This window comes from Protopterus annectens, chromosome 10.part0, assembly GCF_019279795.1.
Source record: "Protopterus annectens isolate FY-2018-M chromosome 10.part0, PAN1.0, whole genome shotgun sequence".
NCBI lineage: Eukaryota > Metazoa > Chordata > Ceratodontiformes > Protopteridae > Protopterus > Protopterus annectens.
Window position 1 is genome coordinate 544,957,753 of NC_056744.1, and position 22,578 is coordinate 544,980,330.

Consider the following 22,578-nt stretch of genomic DNA (forward strand, 5'->3'; position numbering starts at 1 on the left):
ATGTAAACAAGCACAGAGTCCCTATCAAACACAGCAAAAGTATACATTACTCCGTGAAGAAGCCTATCTTACCTATCTATTGGTAACATGCAAAGATCTGCAAGTAGGGAAAAAGAAGCCACAACTTTTGTGAGACAATATTTTTCTCCTAACACATTACCCTGACCCTGTCGGAAATGCCTTAGTCCACATGGCATACAGAAGCAGGAAGATGGGAACCCCATTTCACTGTGCCTCAATATACTTAGATTATATTTTTTTACCCTACACTTCTGTGGCTCTGCTCGACAGTGGCACAGGAAAATAATTTTCCTGGGTGGCGAAAGTCAGGGTACCTTTTTGGCTAGGCTTATATAGGCCCTAGGGCCAATAGCCTAGTACCTACCTATGAACCTATGAACCCTTAGCACTAATCATCATCTCATGGCTGGTTTATTACATACATATCTGTCCCAGGACATAAATCATGGGCCTATGCCGAAACTAATACTCTGAACAAAATGCCAGCTTTAATGAAACAAAGGCCTTCTTTATGTCAAAAACACCAGTGCTGGCTCCTTCCTTCCTTTCATGAGTTTTGCAGAAGTAATATAATGAGCCACCAGCTATCCTCTGTTGGCCTACCCTTTATAAAACCTTATGCCCATCATATATATAATTTCCCCATTAGCCTTCCCCCTGGGTGCTAAGACCTTTTCCAGACAGTACTTCCTCATGTATATTAATCTGTGAATAGAGTCTGCACTTACATTGTTCTGCCATTTTCCATCATCCTTCAAGCTGAGAATCACACTCACCCGACTTCCAAAGCAGTGGAGAACCACTCCTGCCTCACTCTATAAGGGCCTCCATGAGGTTTACAACTGTGAGCTTACCCTACATTAAAACTTTATGGCGAATGCAATGACCCCTGCCACCTTCCCCATCTGCATCATCCCACTGATGGTTGTTTAAATTATTTATATTTATTTATTTACTTGCTTTTGTTTGCATATACATATTCTCTCTACTATATTGCTTTGATAATGTTTCACCTTTCTCCCCTGAGCACTCCAGTTCTCAGGGCTTTCAGTCCAGTATCCCCTGGGCAACCTTTCCTAACATATTCTCATTCTCCTCTCTTCTCCATACCCTCTCATTTCACATCTGGCCTGCAGCTCATTTATTCTTCACTTCTAATTGAAAAGGAAACCTTAAATGTGAATGACCTGAGAAATATTATTCCTTAATTTTGCAACCTTTCATTTTCAATAATATACCACATCTTAACAAAAACCTAATTGGCTACCCAGGGTTTCTGCATTTTTGAAAGAAGTGAACCGAAGATCATATATGTAGATATCACACTCCAGGTATCATACCAGTCTTCTTTCTTTCTTTCTTTACATATGTTGACTTCCATAACTCTCCCACATTTCCTGTTTTAGTCTGTTTCTTCCTGTGAATTCTGTCCTTTGGGGATATTAAAGTCCCCTCTAATAACTTGCCTAGAATATTCAAAATTAATCCCTCTACTCTCTTTTGAAAAAAGGAGAGAAGCTCCTCGTCACTTGCTTCAGGGTTTTAATATTTTCGGCTTCCAGGTTTACATCTGTATCCTTACCCATGTGATCTCTCATCTCTCATCCTAATTTCTTTATTGAGTATCTGCACTTAATTTCCTAATAAAAAATGTTACCACCCCATGTCTTGCCTCCTCCCTCTCACTCCACTCAAACCTAATATAACAGTGTCCTCACCTCACGTTCCATATTACACCTCCTGGAAGAAATGTCCTCTTTTTCTTCAGCAAATCACTTCTGTATCCTTGTCCACTTTACTGAGTATTAGACCCAACTATGTTCCCAATAATGATTACCAGCTGTCATAATTTCCCTCTGCTTGTCTTCCGTCATTTGATCCATCTTCCCTAGCTGAACTGGTAGCCTTCTCCCTAACCCCTTTTATACATGTGCCTATGTTCAGAATTCTGACTATGGAAATCTTAGGGTAAGTTGTTTCTTGTTTACCCTCCTGCCAGCACATACATCTCTCTCAGTCAGTCTCTGTCTTGTTGGGCAATCACCCTGCTTGGTTGCATCCCCATTACATGTGGCCTTCATCTGATATCCCTATCCTGCTTTGCTTTCTTATACTGTGTTCTCACTTCTTATGCACTTCTTGCAAACTTGGATAGCCTATCTTTGCCCACTAATATTCATGGCCCACAACACAAAGAACTATTTTTACATACACGCTACTCTTAACTAGCACAATAGCCTCTCTAACCATACCCTATTCTCTCACCTTCTTTGAAAATCGTACTCTGTTTAAACAAAACCCTCATTTCCAACAAACTCTACCATCTGCTTGTAGCAACACCCTTACTCACAGTAACATAACCTCTACTTCTAACTATATACTCCCAAAATATCACAGAGCAACACACGTGACATACTTCACTTACAAAAAAAGTCTTAATAATGTCCATAAAATGTTTAATATCCAACAACATCACCAATCTCACCTCCTCACAGACGGGGATATTCATCCAAACCCTGGCCCCAACTATAACAATACCAATAACCTAGATAATGTAACTTTACCAATGTATTCCACATTAGCTAAAGCACCTAACTCCCTCCTGATAGCTCACCTCAATATCAAAAGTATCAACAATAACATTTCCCACTTGCATGCACTCCTAGATCTGCACTCATTTGACATTTTATGTCTCACAGAAACATAGCTAAAACCTACTACACTAGACCATGAAATTACCCCTCCAGGTTATAATATCCTTAGACACGACTGCAAAACCAAAAAAGGTGGAGGTATAGCTATTATCTATAAAGCTAATCTCCAAGTTTCCCTCTTTAACAAGATTCCATCATTAGACACCAAATCCGAATTGTTATCAACCAAACTCCAAATAAACAACTCAAAATCGATCTACCTTATTTGTATGTATCTTCCCCCTGGAAACAATACTAATACTCTTGAAAACCTTCTTAATTACCTATCTACCCAACTACCACAAGAGACCATTGTACTGGGTGATTTCAACATAGACTGGCTCACCTGTAGTTCCCTGACCCCAACTAACCACATAAATCTATATAGTTTCTCTCAATTAATAAACACTCCAACTAGAATTCACAAACCTAACGGGAAAGAATCCACCCTTGACTGGATACTAACTAATAGCCACCCTAACAATTATACTCCAGGAACCCTTCCTGATAATATCAGTGACCACATGCTCACTTACATTATTAGACAAAAAGTTCAATTTCCAACTACTCATAATGTCAAAACTTCACGCTCTAAAAAATTCTTTAATCCTGATAGCTTTCTAAATGAACTAAAAGCATGTGATTGGTCACTACTAACCTATCTTGAGCTTAATGAGGCTGTAACCTACTTTAACACTAACTTTCTTCAAATACTAGATCACCACTCACCTTACCGCTCTACTAGAATAAGATCCAAATCTGCCCCATGGCTAACTAAACAAACTAGGCAAAAAATGCTCCTTAGAAATAAAATATGGGCTAAATGGAGAGCTACCAAATGCCCATCTGACCACCTCCTCTTTAAAGACTTCTACCTAAACCTCCAACAAACTTCACAACAAACTCCACAAAAATTGTGGTCAGGTATTAACAAACCTCTTCAGCCAGGAAACACTACTACTCCCACCCCATTAGGTTTCAACCAGAATAATTCCAACCAAATCCCTGATGCCTTTAATAACTACTTTACAGAAGCCATTCAATCCCTAGCCAACTCATTACCACCTTTAACTGCTTCTCCATCTGATTCCTCCAAGACTCTATCCCCGACCTTTCATATACACCCTGTTCCTACATCTCTTATACAAAAGCTACTTAACAAACTAAAACCTTGCTCCCCATCTGCTGACCGTCTCCCATCCGAATACCTTCAAATTGCCGCAAAAGCCATAGCCTACCCCATATCCATCCTCATTAACAGAACCATCTCTGAAGGCAAAATCCCTACCAAATGGAAAGTATCCCACATCATCCCTCTACATAAAGGTGGAACCTCAATTGAGCTCACTAACTACCGACCTATTGCCTTACTCCCCCCATTAGCTAAGATAATGGAAAAATGTATTCACAAACAACTACTCAACAATCTACTACAGAATAATCTACTAGCCAACTGCCAACATGGCTTTAGACCATTCCATAGCACTACTATTGCTCTTCTCTCCTTTACTGACTCTATAAACAAAAATCGTAACAATAACTCATTTTCCTCTGCACTATTCATAGACCTGTCAAAAGCCTTTCATATGGTTAATCATACTCTTCTTCTAGATAAACTAAAGTACCATTCTCTTGATCACCAAGCATTACAATGGTTCAAATGTTATCTTCAAAACAGACAGCAAGCTGAACTCTGGGAAAACAATCTGTCTTCATTACTTCCTGTAAATATTGAAGTCCCTCAAGGTTCTATCTTAGGTCCCCTTCTTTTTTCCATATTTATTAATGACCTCTACATGAACATACCCCAAGCCACCTGCATTCAATATGTAGATGACTCTACCTTAATCTGTACTGCTAATAACATATCCTCCCTCCAGTACCTCACCCAAACTGCTTTCCAAAATGTTGAAAACTGGTTCATGCAACACCGCCTTCTCCTCAATCCTAAAAAAACAAAATACGTCACCCACTCCAATCTTCACTATAACCTCTAACAATGCTACTAACATTGCACCAGAAACTACCACCCGCCTATTAGGTGTCACAATTGATAATCATCTTAACTATGACAACCATATTAACTCCACCATAAAGTCTGTCAACACAAAACTTGGTACTCTCTATAAAATTAAACCCTTCCTTACCCCCTCAGCCAGGAAAACTATCACCCAAACCCACCTGATTTCTACCCTTTTATATGCCTCTGCTATATTTACTAACCTATCTAAAAATAACATCTCCAAACTTTCTACCTGTTATAATAGGATAGCTAGATTCGTCACATCCTCTCCCTTTAAAACTCACCACTGCCTTAACCTTAAACAACTAGGATGGCTAGAAATACAGAACCATATACTCTGTCAACAGTTACTTATCACCCAAAAGATCCTATACCACCCCAATGACACCCCATCCTCACTAATCTGATTTCTCCATATAAAAATCTGGCTACACTACGTTCAGCAAATAAACTCCTTGTCTCCTCAATTAAATCTAACAACAAAGCTGGTGACTCACTTTTCTCAAACACTATAGGGAAAAACTGGAATCAGCTCCCTCCTGAACTATCTACCCTAGCATCTACCTCTCAATTCAAAAAAACACATTAAAGAACATCTGAAAACTCAGTGGCTCTGTCCTTGTGCTAACCCTGACTGAAACTTTTATTTCCCTAAATCTCATACCCTTCCCCTCTCCCCCATCTTTTGCCTCCTAATCTAGTTACTTCTCTTTTGCTTTCCTCTTAGTAATAGGATAACATTTAAGGACTTTACTCTTTCTGCCCATACCCTTTTTGTTTCTAATATACTTGCTTATTTAAATTTAGTTTAACTTTTAGCATAATGTCTATAGTCAACACTTTTATAACTATATTTCCTTTTTTTCCCTTTTACCAATGTTGCCACTGTATGATTAGTTTATATGGCTATGTTGTACATTTTTTTTTTAACATTGTTATTGTTTTTGCTTGTAGCTTTTCTCCCCGAGCCTCTACTGAAAATGGACATATATCCAGCTAGACTAGCCCGGTCAACAAATGTAAAATAATAATAAATAATAATATTCCTTGTTTACCATTTCCCTCTGTCACATCTTTCTCCCAGTCATCTTTCTTCTGATCTTTCCTTAGCTTTAGGTCCTCCCCAACACACTACAGGTATTCAATGGGGCTTCCATCTTTGTACTAATGTCTCCTTGTTGACTGACTCCCTTTGTCCTCTTTAGAGCATTTCTAAGTCTGTGTCTGCATCCTCACACTCTCTGAATTTCTATATACCCTCTTTAGCTCTATCCTGCATCCTCCCCTAGCTACTGCCCCCTCCACCAGTATATCTGGCATATCACTGGGGACATCTTGCGGTATGGCATCACTCATCCTTGCATTATAAATACCCCCTAATCTTTACTCAGTGGCCCTCTTTCTACTATTTTTCACAAGTTCACTGAGGATCCACTGTTACTCCTTTTGTCCTTCCTACTTACTCAACTCTTATTTGTTGCTTCTCACAAGTACCGTTAGTTTATTTTTTTTCTCTCTGCCTCTCTCTTAGATGCGTATCATCTTTTCCATGTACTGCTGAACCAATACTGGTAGGTATGATGGCTTAAAGGCCTTGGGGCCATTGTGCCTCCTCTGCTCATGTGAAGCCTTGCCTTGGTAATTTTTTCTGATTTCATCTACAAGTATGTAGCCCTCTCACCTTCCCCTAGATCTTCTTTTACTTTTTTTTTCCTCTCGCCCAGATGTTTAGTGGCCTCAGCTAATGCAGTCATTCCTTTGCCAATCCAAACCCAGCCCCCCTCTGTTCTCGTTCCTATCTGCACTCAGCCTTAAACTGTCCCTGACTATTGCAGTTGTCACAGCAGGCCCTGAGTGTCATTGCTGCCATCTCTGTGGCCTAACTCTTCCTTTTTCATGCTAGATAATTTCTGGCTATTCCTTTTTCAGCATCTTTCTTTGACACTACTATCCCCAGAGGTCTCAACAGTCCCTGATTTTGCTTCATACTTCTGCCCTGTACCTCATAAAATGTTTCATCTTCTGGTAAATCCCTGTAGATTACAGTCATACAGTGATTTCACACTTCTTGTTGCTGAAAAAATGCATGTGGATGAAAATAAGTTGTTCTAGTAACATTTTAAGTGAACTAGAGTAATATTAAAAATACTCCCTGATTTTGGGCCTTTGCAACCCTTTATTTTTTTGCACTGTCCCTCACTCTTGAGCAAAGAAGTCAAGAACTATGACTATCATTGATCTAACTGTCTCACCCCCCCCCATAATTAACTCAAGATTACCATCACATTTTCAGATCTTGATTGGCTGCCCCCCCCCCCCCAAGCAATCTGGTCAAGTTTTATTTTCATAATAAGCATGCAGTACTTCCAAATGTCCTTCTTTTGTACTAAAAACAAGTAGCAGTTCCTTGTGTACTTTTTCCACTACAATCCCTCCCCCAAAAAAACATTACAATTTAATTTTCAAAGGCATCCTATGATATAATTTGCAAACAAAGCAGTCACACTGTCTGGGCTTACCACAATCTCCCTTCAAAAAATTAAACATTTTAATTAACTGATGCAACACAAAAATGAGGCATCAGTTCAGTATAATGACGTGCTACTGGGAGATGCAGAGGAATCAGGGAACAAATTAAAATAAAGTGGAAATAATGCTTCTCAGTTAAAAAGGTGGCATTGGCAGGTTAGACTTAAGAGGCCAACGAGAAAGATTATCATGACATGTACAGTAAGTGTTTTGTATTTAGAGACAATCCTGCCTTGGTGTTTAACACCAAGACATGAATCACTGTGGTGGACTGTCTCACTGGTCATGCTAAATGCTAATAAGGCATTCTGGGTAGAGACATATGCTAATTAGCCATGTGATTTTCCCCAGAACTGCCTGTGGCAAGGCATTTACACAACTGAGACATTCACAAAAGTTGCTCGATTATGTAAAGTATCACAAATCCTTATGTCAAAGAACATGGTCAATCATCAAGGCACAGGTAAGTGTCAGGGAGTTTAGGTGACAGGTAGTTTTGTAGGTGTGTGTGTGTGTGTGTGTGTGTGTATGTGTGGTACTAAATGTGTGAGTGTAAGAGTGAGTGTCTGCCTGGCAGGTCGTAGTAGTGAGGTTAGTTCTGGGATAGGTTAACCTTCTGTGTGTGCATGCATATACATGAATGTGTGAAAGTGCATGTGAGCTGGGAGGGGGGAGTCAGCCATACCGCCACACTCCTTTAGACTAATGAGCAAATCCTTCAAACTTGGAAAGCAGATAAAGTCTAGAAATCAGGGATAACTTTAAACATAGAATCTTATTGGCACTTAGGGACAGGGGAGAACACTAGACAGCGGGGATAACTTTAAGCATCATGCCTTAACACAGCCTAGGGTCAGAGGGAACACTAGACACCAGAGATAACTTTAAACATTGTGTGATAATGGCACATAGGGTCAGAGGGAACACTAAATACCAGGGATATACTGCATATTGTGCTTAAAGCCACTTAAAAAAGAAAGAAAAAGACAATGTGGGCCTGGGGGGTACACTTTGCACCAGAAACACTATATAATCCTAAAGGCACTAAAACAGAGTCAAACCCTCTAGCCTTTGACCTCACACACACACAATATTAGCTTTCTGTACCAGGACTACAGACACCAGGGATAGTTGAAAATATTACCTAAGTTTTAAAATAATATGGGAAAAAGGATTTTAATTCTGCACTCAATACAGAAAACAGCAACATTAGCCTATGAAGCTAACTACTTAGTGTAACTGCATCTATTTTATATATTAATAAGTATAAAACTCTAATGTCTGGCATGCTTCAATAACTGCAACTGCCCCAGAGTTACAAGGGAAAGTGTACATATAAGAGGCAACAACAGTAATGTGTCCATATGGGGAGGGCTTCAGTACAAAGCCAAGAGGAAAACCAGATGAGACCAATGAGAATTTTTACAGTATTACTTGGACTTCTTTAAAAAGTTAATAGAACAACAGTTCTAGCATCACAATGCATGATGCAAGCAATAAGAATAATGAAACTCTAACATCTGACATTACTGACTGAGAGTAAAGATCTGTGATTTATGAGGACAAGGCCAAAGAAATAAAAAAGAGACATCGGGATGTCCTGAAAGGTATGTCAGTGTGTGTGTGTGTGTGTGTGTGTGTGTGTGTGTTTGAAACACAGAATGAATGGGGGTGTCTGTGCCAGCATGACGTAGGGGCTGTCAGTGTTACCTACTGGAGGAAAGTGCTGATTTGCACTCGCAGTAGTTAGGGGTGATTTAGATATGTGACAAATGAGCTGATAATGAGGTCCTTCCTCTTTGCAGCTAATGTGTCTCTGAATCACAAATTACCACAACAACCAAACTACCCCTTTTGTCACAGCTCTTGCCACCAGTGCTGGGGTTCTTTCTGAATCTTTTGGATTCACTGGTGTCCTGCATTAAGGGATTTGACAATGGAGGACTGCATGGCCCGAGTGTCATATAGTAACCTGTTAGTACTAGAGGCATAGAAAAGGAGAGGTTTTTTTTGTGGATTTACTTATGATTATAGTATTGTAAGATGTGCCTGCAATTTGAAAACGATAACATCTTTCTTTATTACATCCCATCTGCACCAACTTGAGGCCAGTGGAGTGAAAGAGTAGCAGGAAGTTTCAGTCATACAGCTGGAATACTGTATTGCAGTTTTCAGTGTGATCCACTGCTGATAAGACATTGCTTTAAAAGTTTGGTCTGACAGTACAGCTGCCGTTATGTCTTAATCTGCAAGGGCCTGAGCTATCGGGTCTATATTATATGTTTGAAGTTTGAAAACTTTGAACGTTAAATAATCAAATTTAAATGTTCGAAGTTTCAAACATCAGACATATAATAATAAAAAAAACAAACAAACGGAACTTACCTGACTAGTGTAGGCAGGGGGTCAAGCCCCCCCTGCACCCCACACACCCCGCTCTTTAAATATACCAACTCCGAGACTGCACTATTGTGCGGTAAAGGGAAGATTTCCCTTACTGCACTGTAGTGCGGTCTCGGAGTTGGTATATTTAAAGAGTAGGAAGTGTGGGGGGTGCAGGGGGGCTTGCCCCCCTGCCTATAGCCATTAGTTTTGTTTTTGTTTTTTTTTTACATATGTTCGAAGTTTTATGACTTCGAACATTTAAATTCAATATTTTAACGTTCAAAGTTATAAAATGTCGAACGTATGATATAGACCCGAGCTATCTAATTATGCTATAATTTAAGGATATCAGTCAGTGAGGAACATGTACTCTACAGGTATAATGTTCATGTACTATGACACCTGAATCAATGTGTTGCCTATGCATGCTGAAACACAATACCTAGCAATAAATGTCCTTGTGTAACATGTTAAATGATAAAATGACCTAAATGTCACTACAGTACATAATGTTCTGCAGCAATATGTTGCTTAAAAGTTGTGTAAGCTAGATTACAAACCACTGTCAGTTTAAACATACCCCCAAGAGTATTCATTCACTGTTACAACAACATGCTTGCTTTATTCTGTACCTAGAATGCATGGTTTCATGAAGAAGCCTTCCTTCAACTTGGGATCTTTAGGGACATATGGTTCTCCACCACAAAGGACTGTTGCTCCCTGAAATGACAAAGACAAATTGTTACTGATAATATTCAGACATTTCTAAATCATTATTCAAAAAACAATTAGGGATCACTATTTATGTGTCAGCTACCTAACATGTTTGTATCCCGATTCCTGCTCAAGACTCATAAAACAGGCAAATAGTAGGGAGAGATAGCCTCTGTGGCAAAAATAATTAAAATGGTGGAAACAGTAGTTCTCAATTTCATTTGATCTGTAACAGACACTCTACAGTGGGTATAAGATGAGAAAATCTTTTTTCACTGTTTTAACGTGGTTATTTTTTTCTCGTCTTTGAATGTTTATGGGCATGCATCCCTTGGGTGGTGATGCACCTTTATGTACTGGTAGGAGGTATGCCTAACTACTGCGCTGTCAGTCTGATCTCATTCACTGATGAAGGATGTTCTGCAAAATTGAAAACAAAACAAAACAACATATTTACACATATATCTATCTATCTATATATATATATATATATATATATATATATATATATATATATATATATATGTATGTATGTATATATAAATATAAAGCGTAACAGCTTGATGCAGTGGCATCAAAATGCATTGTGATAGAATGTAAGAAAGTATCTCACTGATAAGGACTCTCTCACAGATCAGCTATGTTGATAAGAACAGACAAGTTACAACTGATACTTGAAGTCCTCTGCATTGAGATTTTGATTCTGAACAATCCCAAAAAGTAAAAAAAAAAACCTGGGATACTATAGCTACAAAAAGCCCTAAATCTAAAAGACCAAAAGGCTGAATCTTGAAGCAACAAAGTGCTTGAAGAAGTTCTGCTCCTGCAGTCATGATCCAAACAGTAATACACTGTAAAGGTGTGAAACAATGACCAAGGGGTCACGGCACAAGTATTCATAATGGGGACATTTCTTAAGTAAGCACAACAGACAGCCACTCCCCTTGTAAAGCATTTTTCAAAGTGTGGGTAGGGCTTTGTAAGGCAGCCAGGAAGCACATTTAACCAACAAATGTTAGAAACAAAGTACGATGCAGTTATCAATCCAGTTTCAAAGGGTTTGCCCAGCCATTGCCAGTAGGCTTGCCACCCCTTCGGTTTTTTTCCGGACTATCAGGAAATCAAACTGATTCTCCGGTAGTCCGGAAAACACTGTACAAACTCCGGTATTCTGTTTCAAAAAGGAAACAGACTATCGGAGTTTGTAAATCGGCTGATTTACTATGCTTTTCTTACAGAAAAGCATAGCAAATCAGCCAAAAGCAGGCGGCGGGAGCGAAAAAAGAGGGCGTTCCCGTTGATCGGCTGATTTACTATGCTTTTCTTACAGAAAAGCATAGCAAATCAGCCAAAAGCAGGCGGCGGGAACGAAAAAAGAGGGCGTTCCCGTTGAGTGATGCTGTCGTGACATCACAAAATGGGCGGTATGTTGGCGGGAGAGGGGGTGGGGCGGGCGGGGTTACTGGTGACGCGAGGGGCGTGGCGTGGCTCCGGTTTTAGCCGTGAACGAAGGTGGCAACCCTAATTGCCAGCATTTATCTCGAAGGAACAAAGGAGATGAAAATTGAATTACAGCAAAAAGAATGAAATGTTAGCAATACACAAAGTCATTTTTACCAATAATTAAAAAATGCATTTTTGCATGGAGGGGTGTACTACACCACACACCTGCATTTTTAGATATACTAACTCCAAGATCATACAGCCTTGGAGGTAAGAAGAAATTTCCTTAATGACATAGTTGCCAATTCATGCTATTAATTTTGTCTGTTCTTCAATGCAAATTGGAGCTGATTATTAAGCCAGCCTACATTTCTTATTTTAGCATATCCTTTTCAAAAGTCCACATTTCATAGTATTTAAATTATATAGTCATCATACTCCTAATACCCAAGCATCCGTAGGAAATAGCTTCCTTACATATCAGCAAAATATAACGGGTTGAGCACCAAACTGCTGAGTAACAACTTATATCTGTTACAGTTTTCCAGCAGTGTTTCCCATAGCTTTAATGACAGTGTGAGAGCACTAGTGCTTCCATTACATGCTGCCTCCTTTTTGGGTGTCACAGTTTTTTCTGTAGTTGCACAAATATGGAGTTAGGGAAGTGAGGGAGTTAAATATCCCACTTGGGGAGTGCAGGGTGATTGTGTTCTGCACAAAACATTGAATTTGTGTTTTTGTAGGGAACTAATGGTCGGCCAATAGTGATTAACTAGATGGATCCTCACGGAGTTAGGAAATAGGGCTTTGTAAGGCAGCCAGGAAGCACATTTAACCAACAATTGTTGATACTGTATAACACATGCTGACCATACATTTCAGGTGGTACGTTATTTAGCGCACATATTATGCTCCCAAATACAGCTAGACGATGAGTTGCCTCACTTGCTGGACCAGCTTACAGTCACAAACATCAACCATGCCCTTTGTTTCAAATCTCACCATGCCACCTACTCATAACTCAGCATTTGGTACTGGAAGCACAAAAGACACTCGCATAGCTCTTTGCCATTCTGCCTGGCTGTGTTTCATAGAATTTGCTGAACAATCCAAAGTGTCTTTCCTTGGCATGATATTAAATCGATTGTGTCTGTTCAAACCTAAAGTTAAGAAAAATGAAGACCATGGAAAATGAGGACAAGACCTTCACAGATGTTGGTACTAAGTTCCAGACTCCTCAAGTCTCCTGTTCAAGGATGTTTGTGAGTCCATGGCAATTATGGTATCAGCATGGTCAACAGCAAAAAGGAAATCAGAGACCTGGAAGGAATTACAGGCTTTGGAAACTGAGATTGGACTGTGACCCAAAGGCATGAACAGCCAGCAAAGCAAGGGTTCCATACATCTCGCCAGATCATGGTCAAATGGGGACCTAGGCAGGGGAATGGACCAGCCCCATTGAAGCATTTCTGGTGTACCATTACTTATCTGCCCCCCCCCCCCCAAATTACCATAAATACTGCTCAGGACTGTCAGTGTGCAGACCATTTTCTTCTTTATGTTTGAAATGAAGGCAGGGATATGGATTTAATTTAAAACTTTTAATTTAAATATCCTTTTACCAGGTTAGTCCCACTGTGCTAGTACCAACTTTTCAGGGGAGACCCTGGTGGCACTTATACAATAGGGAACATTTGGCCAGGGCATTATGGAACTTCCCCCTTCTCATTCTGATCGCTCAGGTGGATTTAAAAGATCTCACGGAACCTGCCATTAACACAGACAGATGGGGCTGCAGTTTAATATCTCACCCAAAGGATGACAGAGTCAGGAGTGCAAAAGGTAAAGCTCCAGTGCATGTTTGAGAAGGAAGTCAAATCCCATGCCTTACCATGTGTGCTTTGTACTAAAGACACATGCACTGCAGGCACAGACCACAGATGCCAAGTGTGTCTTTAAGGAAGTAGAAACGTAAGAATTTTTTAAAATTGTTTACTTAAAATTGAGAGTTGTAGCAGCTCCCAGGCAACTGCCTAGATCACCTACTGCTAGATCTGGCTCTGCTTCCATGGTTCTCTTTCAGGAGACAGTCTAATCCCTGAGGCTTTGCAGACTTTTCCACTCTTGGGCATTTGAGGGCCATCTTTCCCTCTACTTGGATGTCTGGTAACCATCATGCAAGACAATAGGATTGACAGAGTAATATTAAGAGAAGCTAAATCCTACTAATAGTAAAAAAGCAACACTTGGTAGCCATTAACTCCATCCTTTGATGTTGACCCCAACTGGGTACTGTCCACAATAACCACTGGTACACAAGTTCATTCTCTTGTAGCAGCAGTTTATATAGGTTCATAGGTAGGTACTAGGCTATCTGCTCGAAGGCATTTATAAGCCTAGCCAGAATGTGTTGGCTTTCACTGCCCCCTAAGATTAGTTCCCTGTGCCTCTGTCCAGCAGAGCCACTGAAGTGATCCCTGGGGTAAACTTTCTGTTTCCCATCCACTCATCAAGGTTTCTCTTGAAGAGGGTTAGTGAGGAGCTCTGCCTACTGTAGACTAGAATCTTGTTCCAGAGCATGGGAGTCTCTGGGACAGGAATCTATCCCTCCAGCACATCCTATTTATTGTTGTGCTGAGGTTTAGATCCCTGGAGCGTGTGGCTCGAGGGGATATGCTTTTCTTTAGGTGGAGCATGTCCATCAATTCTGGGTCGGACATGGCCTTCTATGTCAGACAGAGATCAACTCTGAGTAGGCGGTATACAACCAAGTACAGCTGGAGTTTCTTCAGTCGAGCTGCATAGGGCATCTGCTTGAGGCCAGTGATCCTCTTGGTGAGGTACTTCTGTGGTCTTTCCAGTTGTTGCAGGTGTCTTGTAAGGTACATCCCAAATAGGGCATTGTACTGTATGATGGGTCTGATGAGTGATGCGTAGAGGGGCCCAATGACCTCTTTCGATCTGGATGCAAACCCTTTTGTGATTAGGTGGGCCACAAAGAAGGATTTTCTAACCACTTTGGCAATGTGATTATCAAAGGAGAGGTTACTATCTACTTGGGTCCCCAAATCCCTTATTACGTCTTCCATATTTAGGGGGCTACCATCTATGTGGTAGTTTGTGGGTACTTTGTTTTTTCCAAAGGGGATGACTATGCACTTTTTGGCATTTAGCTTGAGGCCATGGTTTTAACACCAGGCATCTGTCTCAGTGAGACCCTTTTGGATGATGTCTGTGTCAGCCGGAGAGTCAGTTATAGCCCCTAGTTTGCAGTCGTCTGCGAACTTGGTCAGCCATAGTCCTCCTGTGCTTGCCTGTACCTCTGAGAAGTATATGCCAAACAGGAGGGGTCCTAGGACTGAGCCCTGGGGAACGCCACTTGTAACCGGTTTAGAGTCAAACCTAGCTCCCGCAACTCTTACAATGTGGGTTCTGTCAGTAAGCCAGTTGGCAACCCATCTTGCGATGTAGGGGTTTATGTTCAGGCTGGTGAGCTTGTCTATAATACCTGAGCGGGGAATGATGTTGAAGGCCTTTGCGAGGTCTAGGTAGGCTATGTGGACCACCTTTCCCTCATCTATAGCCTTGTTAACTGTCTCAAAGAAGTCCACCAGGTTTGGGAGGCATGATCTGCCCTTAACAAAACTGAACTGGGTAGGGTCCAGTGTTTGGAGGTTCCCATAGTCTCTGTTAATGAGATCCATGATGATACACTCCATAGCTTTGCAGACCAAGCTAGTCAGGCTTATAGGGCGATAGTTCCCAGGGTCCGTTGTGGCTCCACCTTTGTGGAGTGAAATAACCATTGCTGTGCGCCACTCTGTGGGCATGTAGCCTGTGGAGAGGCTAAGTTTAAACAGTGTGTTTAGGTGAGGGGTTAGTTCATCTTTGAACTCGTGTACGATGCAGCCTGGGACACCATCCGGTCCCATTGATGCTGTGTTTTTAGCTTTGGAGAGGGCTGTTTTAACCTGAGGGTCTGTGAGTTCAGGGGCACTACATTCTTCTGGTATAGTTATGGGCCCTTTTGGGGGTGGGGGGTGGGGTGATGTTTGCCCTGAACCTGTCTGCCAGGATGTTGGCTATATCGGTTGGTTCAGTGTATTTTGTGCCATTCTGCACTATCTCCGAGCAGATCTGAGAATTGCCACTTAGATTCTTGACATAGCTAAAGAATGCCTTGTGGTTATCTGTGGAGTCCAAGGCAATTTTTCTTTTGAAGCTAGCCTTGGATGATTTTATGAGGGAACATAGTTTCTTGCTGATACTGATCAGGGATGTCTTCCCTTCTTGGGATTTTACTCTTTTCTGTACTTGTTCCCTTCTTGTATTGTATAGCTTGTTTGTGGAAGGGGTCCACCAGACTGGTTTCCTTTTCTTGGAGGAGTGAGTCTTGGTTTTGTTTGAGATAGCATGATCCATGCATTCTTGTAGGTGCCCGTAGAGTGCATTAGTAAAGGATTTTGCAGCTTGGACAGCGTTATCCTTTAGCATGAGGGCTTTGAAACTTCCCACCTCGGTCTTAAGTAATGTGAAGTTTGCTTTTGAAAAGTTTTTCACGGTGGTTTCTTTGACCAGGGGGTAGTGGCGGAATGTGGATATCCAGAGTGATTACTTTATGGTCAGATCTAACAAGCGAGGGGTTGACCTCTGGTGTGGAACACTGGTCACCCATGTTGGTGTTGACCAGGTCCAATATGTTGTCACCTCTGGTGGGGGCATTGACCAGTTGATCCAGGGCGTTTGAGTTTATAAATTCTAGGAAATGTTGCACAAGAGAGTTTGTACTTGAGTAGTTCTCCCAGTTAATGTTTGGGTAATTGAAATCATCCAATATCAGGGTGTTTAGTAGGACCTTTATGTTTCCCAGTGTTTCCAGTAATGCGGAGTGGGGGTCCTGGGACATGGTGGGTGATCTGTAGGAAGCTATAATTTGAATAGCAGTTTTGCCCATTCTTAGTTGCATGTAGATGATCTCTGAAGCATTGTGCTGTGCCACTAACCAGGAGGTGTGGGTATCCTTGCTGAATATGAATACTCCCCCACCTTTTGTATTTCGGTCCGGGTTTTGTGGCCAAAATGTATGGTATGAGTTGTAGCCTAGTAGTGCTGGGGTGCTCTCTGGAGCCTTAAACCAGGTTTCTGTTACTGCACATATATCGATTTTCTCCATACTGAGGAGTGCCTCGAGTGCCTGCATTTTGAGGTTTAGACTTCTGGCACTGAGTAGCATTACCCTCAGTTTTTTGTTACTTGTGCTATTTACGGTGGTCGGTTTGTCTTTTGAGCCTTGCCTTAAAAAGGCACTATGGGGGTGGCAAGAGCCTTGGCCAGTATTCGAAAGCCTAAGGGTGACAGATGCAAGCCGTCTCTAGCAAAGCAGCATGGCTTGTCAAGCATGTCATCCCAGGCTGACAGACACTGGATCCCCTTTGAATGACACCAGAAGCTTAGCCAATTGTTGAAATTGATAATTTTTTTTCTCTATACCGTGGTATCATTCTTGGAGAGGGCAGGATGCTACTCAGGGTCAGAGTCATACCAGCCTGGGCTACATGATCAGAAAGCTCCTCCATGTCTCTTTTCATGTAGTCCAGGGAGGTACGGCTCAGGTCATTCACACCAACATGGACAATGACAGAGTCATATTTGTACTTGTTCTGGAGTGACTTGAGTGCTTGTGTTATGTGGTGGATCCCGGCACCTGACAGGCAGCTAACAGTAACCTTCTCCTTGTTCAGCCTAGTGAGTGGGACGTCAGTGTGCCTGACTATAGAGTCACCTATTACTAGTGTGTTGGGTATGTTATTTTGCCTTAAGGGCTGTGATTGCGTGGCACACTGGTTTTGTGAAGTATGTGTTTCATGGTTTGTGTTGGGGGGGTGGAGGTTGCTTGGATGTCTGCTTTGGAGGTCTCTGTTGCTTTTGCAGATTTTTATTTAGAGCCTCCGAATATGTTTTTGTGTATTTATGTGTGTTTTTTGCCGGTGCTGGTTTCATAGGTCTATGTGAGACTGGTGGTGTGCTGCAAATAATTCCCTTCTCCTCTTGACTGCCTGGTCCAGTCTTGGGTTGAGAGAGCTTAGCCTCCAGTTTGGCTGTACAATTGCATCTCTCGCGTGTATTAGTGTTTGGTGGAAGGAGGAAAGGGTTGTCCGTGTACATGAGGCAATTGTAACATTGCCTCAAAATGCCCAGATTCACCAATTGGACCGGAGAGTACACCTGAAACTGCCCTTTGGACATGCCTGGATAGGTACAGTGAACTGTTTTACTGATTGGCTGATAAGGTCGAATAGAGAACCTTGTCCTTCTCTACAGTATAGGGGGGTTTAGTGCTAAGGTTTATTAGTGCTTGCTATGAGTTTTGAGCAAGTGCCGGGTTGAGAAGTGAATGGTTTGAGTGCTTAAGTTGAAAGTTTGTCTAATTCCCAGGGAAAAATTGAAGATTAGACTTTGTGGAGCTGGGAATAGTTATACCTTAGCTAACCGGCGCTGCCCGGCGTGCAAAACTGTGCTAATGTGTGTTTTATAGCAGGGAAATGAAAGAGATAGAAATTAGCCCAAAATGGCCAATAAACTACTAATTTCTGCGCTGAATCCACTCCTCCAGGGACAGATAGGCTGCTCAAAGCTCCCTCTCTCACAGTGAACGGAGAAACTTCCTTCTGTCCAAGTAAGGTATGGGCAAACACAGAAACTTGTAACATAGCCCTGAATTCAGCACTAACCTGAAAACTGGACTATACTAGCTTAGAAAGTCAGGTAAACAAGTATTTTTTTTTGATTTATTCAGAAAATAAAGCCGATACAATCAAAAAAACACTTTAAATGCACAGAAATGGCTATCACACTTGAGTGTGTAGCCTACAACAGTTAAACAGGTAATTTAAACACAAGCACGACTTTGTTAAAGTGCAAGCAGTAAAAGAAGTACAATATGTAGCTGAAACAAGAAAGTAAAATAAGTACAATATGTAGCTGAAACAAGATTTTTAATTCACAGAATCTCTAGAAAATCTGTGTTTTAGGCGGAATTAGCTAAAGGCAGCAGGAAAATGCAGAAAAATGATACTTAATCACTCAAAAGTCTCTCTTTTGTCTCTCTGCTGCTGTAGAACTCTTGCTGAGCTGTATACTGCATACTGTATATCTGCACTCCTTGCTCACTTAACCTTTTTGAAAATAGCATTACTAGCATGTTTAAACACACTAGCAGAAACAGGAAACCATTCATCCTTGTAGACTTTAACTTTGACTTACTTTCAGCAGAGGCTCAGTTTTATTCTTTTCACTCTTATTCTAACCTCACCCAAATGATAACATTTTCTACAAGACGTAACCTTAACAAGGTTAATTACTTTCTCCTTCATTTATTTATTACAACATTCCTAACTGTATCTTAGAAGTGTCCTACTTACCTAACATCCTCAGTGATCACTTACGTTATCAATTAATCCTATCATTCAGAGCTCCCCATTTTTCCTATCATGACTGAAACCAGACATACAACAGACAATAAAGGAGATGAAGCGGCTTTGACATGAACAGAATAGACTGGCCTCCTCTATGTCAGTCAGATGACCCAAACTCTGTTTGCTCATATTTAATAGCCTCATCAACAGCGTACTGGACAAGTGGTTCCCTATCATAAGGTGGCACTTTAGGTGACAAAAATGTGCATGGCTTGACAATAACTTCAAAAAAATATATATCTTTCAGATAGTCTCTAGACAGCTACCTCACTTTCCAGAATCTCTGTCACTCTTACAATTTACCAATAAGAAATAGTCAGATCCATATTTTTATGCTTAAAATTTCAAGCCACAGTACCTTTGGAAGGTTATAGTGAACATATCTTACTTTTCCATTGTTACATCTAATAACAACCGCAGCATAATTAATCTATCCTCAATCACTTTAAACAATGTAAGCATGTCTCCAGTTAACTCTGTTCTCTCTGAAACACACACCAGTTCCACTTCCTACACTCCATAGCCCCTTCACACCACCCTTCTCCTCCTTCCTGCTGGACTCCCTCTTTCTTCAAAGAAATTTAATCAAAATTAGCTATAAAAATAATTAAGCAACTCAGTGAAAAATACAATCCAAATCCTAGTAGCATACCCCAGCATTCCTAAAAAATATGTGCTAAACAGCCTTTTAACCTGCTTGCTCACATATCAATCTCTCAGTCACCACAGGCAAAGTATCAGACAAGTTCAAACAGTCTCTCACTATACCCATTCTAAAGTCTTCCTCACCTTTTAGCTCACATGACTACCATTCTGTTTCTGTCCTGTGCCTAGTCACTAATGTTTTTGAAAAACTCATTTATGGGCACGTTTATGGCTGCCTCCATAAGTGGAACCTCATAATAGACCCAAAACATGGCTTTAGGGGAGGCATATCACGTTAGCAGCAATTTATATTATTACTGACAAAATCTTCTCAGCTATGGAAAAGGCATAGCTAACAGTTTTTCACTGATTTATACAAATGCTTTGAAAGTGTATATCAGTCACTCCATTCTCCTTCACAATTTAAGTGCTCTAGGCTTTGAAGATAATGCTACACTTGGGTTTAGAAATTACCTCACTAACATAACCTTTACAGTGCAAGCTGGTGCTCGACATAGTATCTGTGTGGCTTCATCTCTGTTGGAGTCTCTCAAGGGTTCAAAGGTTCGCAGGTAAGTACTAGGCTATTGGCCCTAGAGCCTATATAAGCCTAGCCAAAAAGATTCCCTGGCTTTCGCCACCCAAGAAAATTATTTTCCTGGGTCCCTGTCGAGAAGAGCCACAAAAGTGATCCCTGGGGTGAATTTCCTGTTTTCCATTCAATTGTGAAGATTTTTCTTAAAGAGGGCTAATGAGGAGCTTTGTTTGACATAAATAGGTAGTCTATTCCAGAGCATGGGAAGTCCCTGGGACAAGAATCTATCCCTCCAGAATATTCTGTTTATTGTGGAGGCAAGCCTTAGGTCCCTGGAGCGCGTGGCTCGGAGAGATTGGGATTTCTTTAAGTGTAGCATGTCCATCAGATCTGGGTTTGTATGTTAGGCAGAGGTCGCCTCTGAGTAGGCAATATGCGATGGAGTAGAGCTGGAGTTTTTTGAGATGGTCTGCATATGGCAAATGTTTGAGGCCGGTAATCCTCTTAGTGAGGGATTTCTGTGGCCTTTCTAGTTGTTGAGGATGTCTTGTGAGGTACACGCCAAATGGGGTGTTGTACTTTATAATGGGTCTGATGAGGGATGAGTAGAGAGGAACAATGACCTCTTTTTTTCTGGAGGAGAACCTCTTTGTGATGAGGTGTTCCACTTAGAAGGATTTCCTGACTACTGTGGCAACGTGATTATCAAAGGAGAATCTACTGTCCACCTGTGTCCCAAGGTCTCTTATCACACTTTTGGTGTTTAGTAGGCTACTGCCTATGTGGTAGTTCATGGGTATGGTGTTTTTCCCAAAGGGGATGACAATGTACTTCTTGGCATTGAGCTTTAGGCCATGACTTTGACACCAAGCATCAGTCTCAGTGAGGCCTCTTTGTAAAATGTCCACATCCTTAGGTGATTCTATTATGACTCCTAGTTTACAGTTGTCTGTGAACTTCATCAGCCAGAGACCAGCTGTATTAGCCCGAACTTCTGAGAAGTAGATACCGAACAGGAGAAGACCCAGGACCGAACCCTGTGGTACTCCACTTGTCACTTGTCTGAAGTCGGACTTGGAGTCGGCTACTTTCACTGTGTGGGTTCTGTCAGTGAGCCTGTTGGCCACCCATCTTGTGACACAGGGATTTATGTCCAGTCTAGTGAGTTTATCTATAATACCAGAGTGGAGTATGGTGTCAAAAGCCTTGGCAAGGTCAAGATAGGCTGTGTGTACCACCTTACACTCATCCACGGCTCTGGTGACTGCTTCAAAGAAATCAGGTTTAGGAGGCATAATCTACCTTTTACGAACCCATACTGAGTGGGGTCCAGAGTTTGGAGGTTACCTATGTCTTTGTTTATAAGCTCCAGGATGATGCATTCCATGGCCTTGCAGACCAGGCTCGTCAGGCTAATGGGGCGGTAGTTCCCGGGGTCCGTGGTGGCACCCCCTTTGTGGAGTGGGATAACCATCACTGTGCACCATTCAGTAGGCACAAAGCCTGAAGTGAGGCTATGGTTGAACATGGTTCGTTCTGTAGTTCGTGCAGAATACAGCCTGGGATGTTGTCTGGACCCATGGATGTTGTGTTCTTGGCTTTGGAGAGTGCGGTCTTTACTTGTGCATCAGTGATTACAGGGGCTTTGCATACTTCCGGGATGGAGATGGGCCCTTTGGAGGGTGAGGGGGGTGGGTAAAGTTTGCACTGAACCTGTCTGCCAGGATGTTGGCAATATCAGTTGGTTTTGTAAATCTAGTGCCATTGTGTTGTAGGTCAGAGCAGATCTGAGTGCTGCCATTGAGATTCTTGACATAGCTGTAGAATGCTTTGTGGTTTTCTTTAGCATCAGTGGCGATTTAATTTTCATAACTAGCTTTGGAAGATTTTATGAGGGATCTCAGCTTCTTACTGAGGCTGACCAGGGAGTTCCTGCAATCATGGGATTTTACTCTTTTTTGAAACAGCTTTTTTCTTCTGTTGTAGAGTTTGTTTATGGCAAGAGACCACCAGATTGGCTTCTTCTTTTTGGACCTGAGTGCCTCTCAGCATACAAAATTCCACTCTATATGGGACACAGTAGTTCAAAATGTAGATGATAGCACTGAGTGTCTA

At 41.3% G+C, this 22,578-nt stretch overlaps 1 protein-coding gene across 1 annotated transcript in view; it reads right to left on the reverse strand.

The window, feature by feature from the left end:
* Positions 1-22,578, reverse strand: part of LOC122813217 (4-trimethylaminobutyraldehyde dehydrogenase-like) — a 325,358-nt gene that overhangs the window by 71,010 nt on the left and 231,770 nt on the right. Inside the window, exon 9 of the mRNA XM_044085402.1 lies at positions 10,284-10,371. Within this exon, the coding sequence (XP_043941337.1) occupies positions 10,284-10,371 (88 nt within the window). The remainder of the gene's footprint in view (positions 1-10,283; positions 10,372-22,578) is intronic.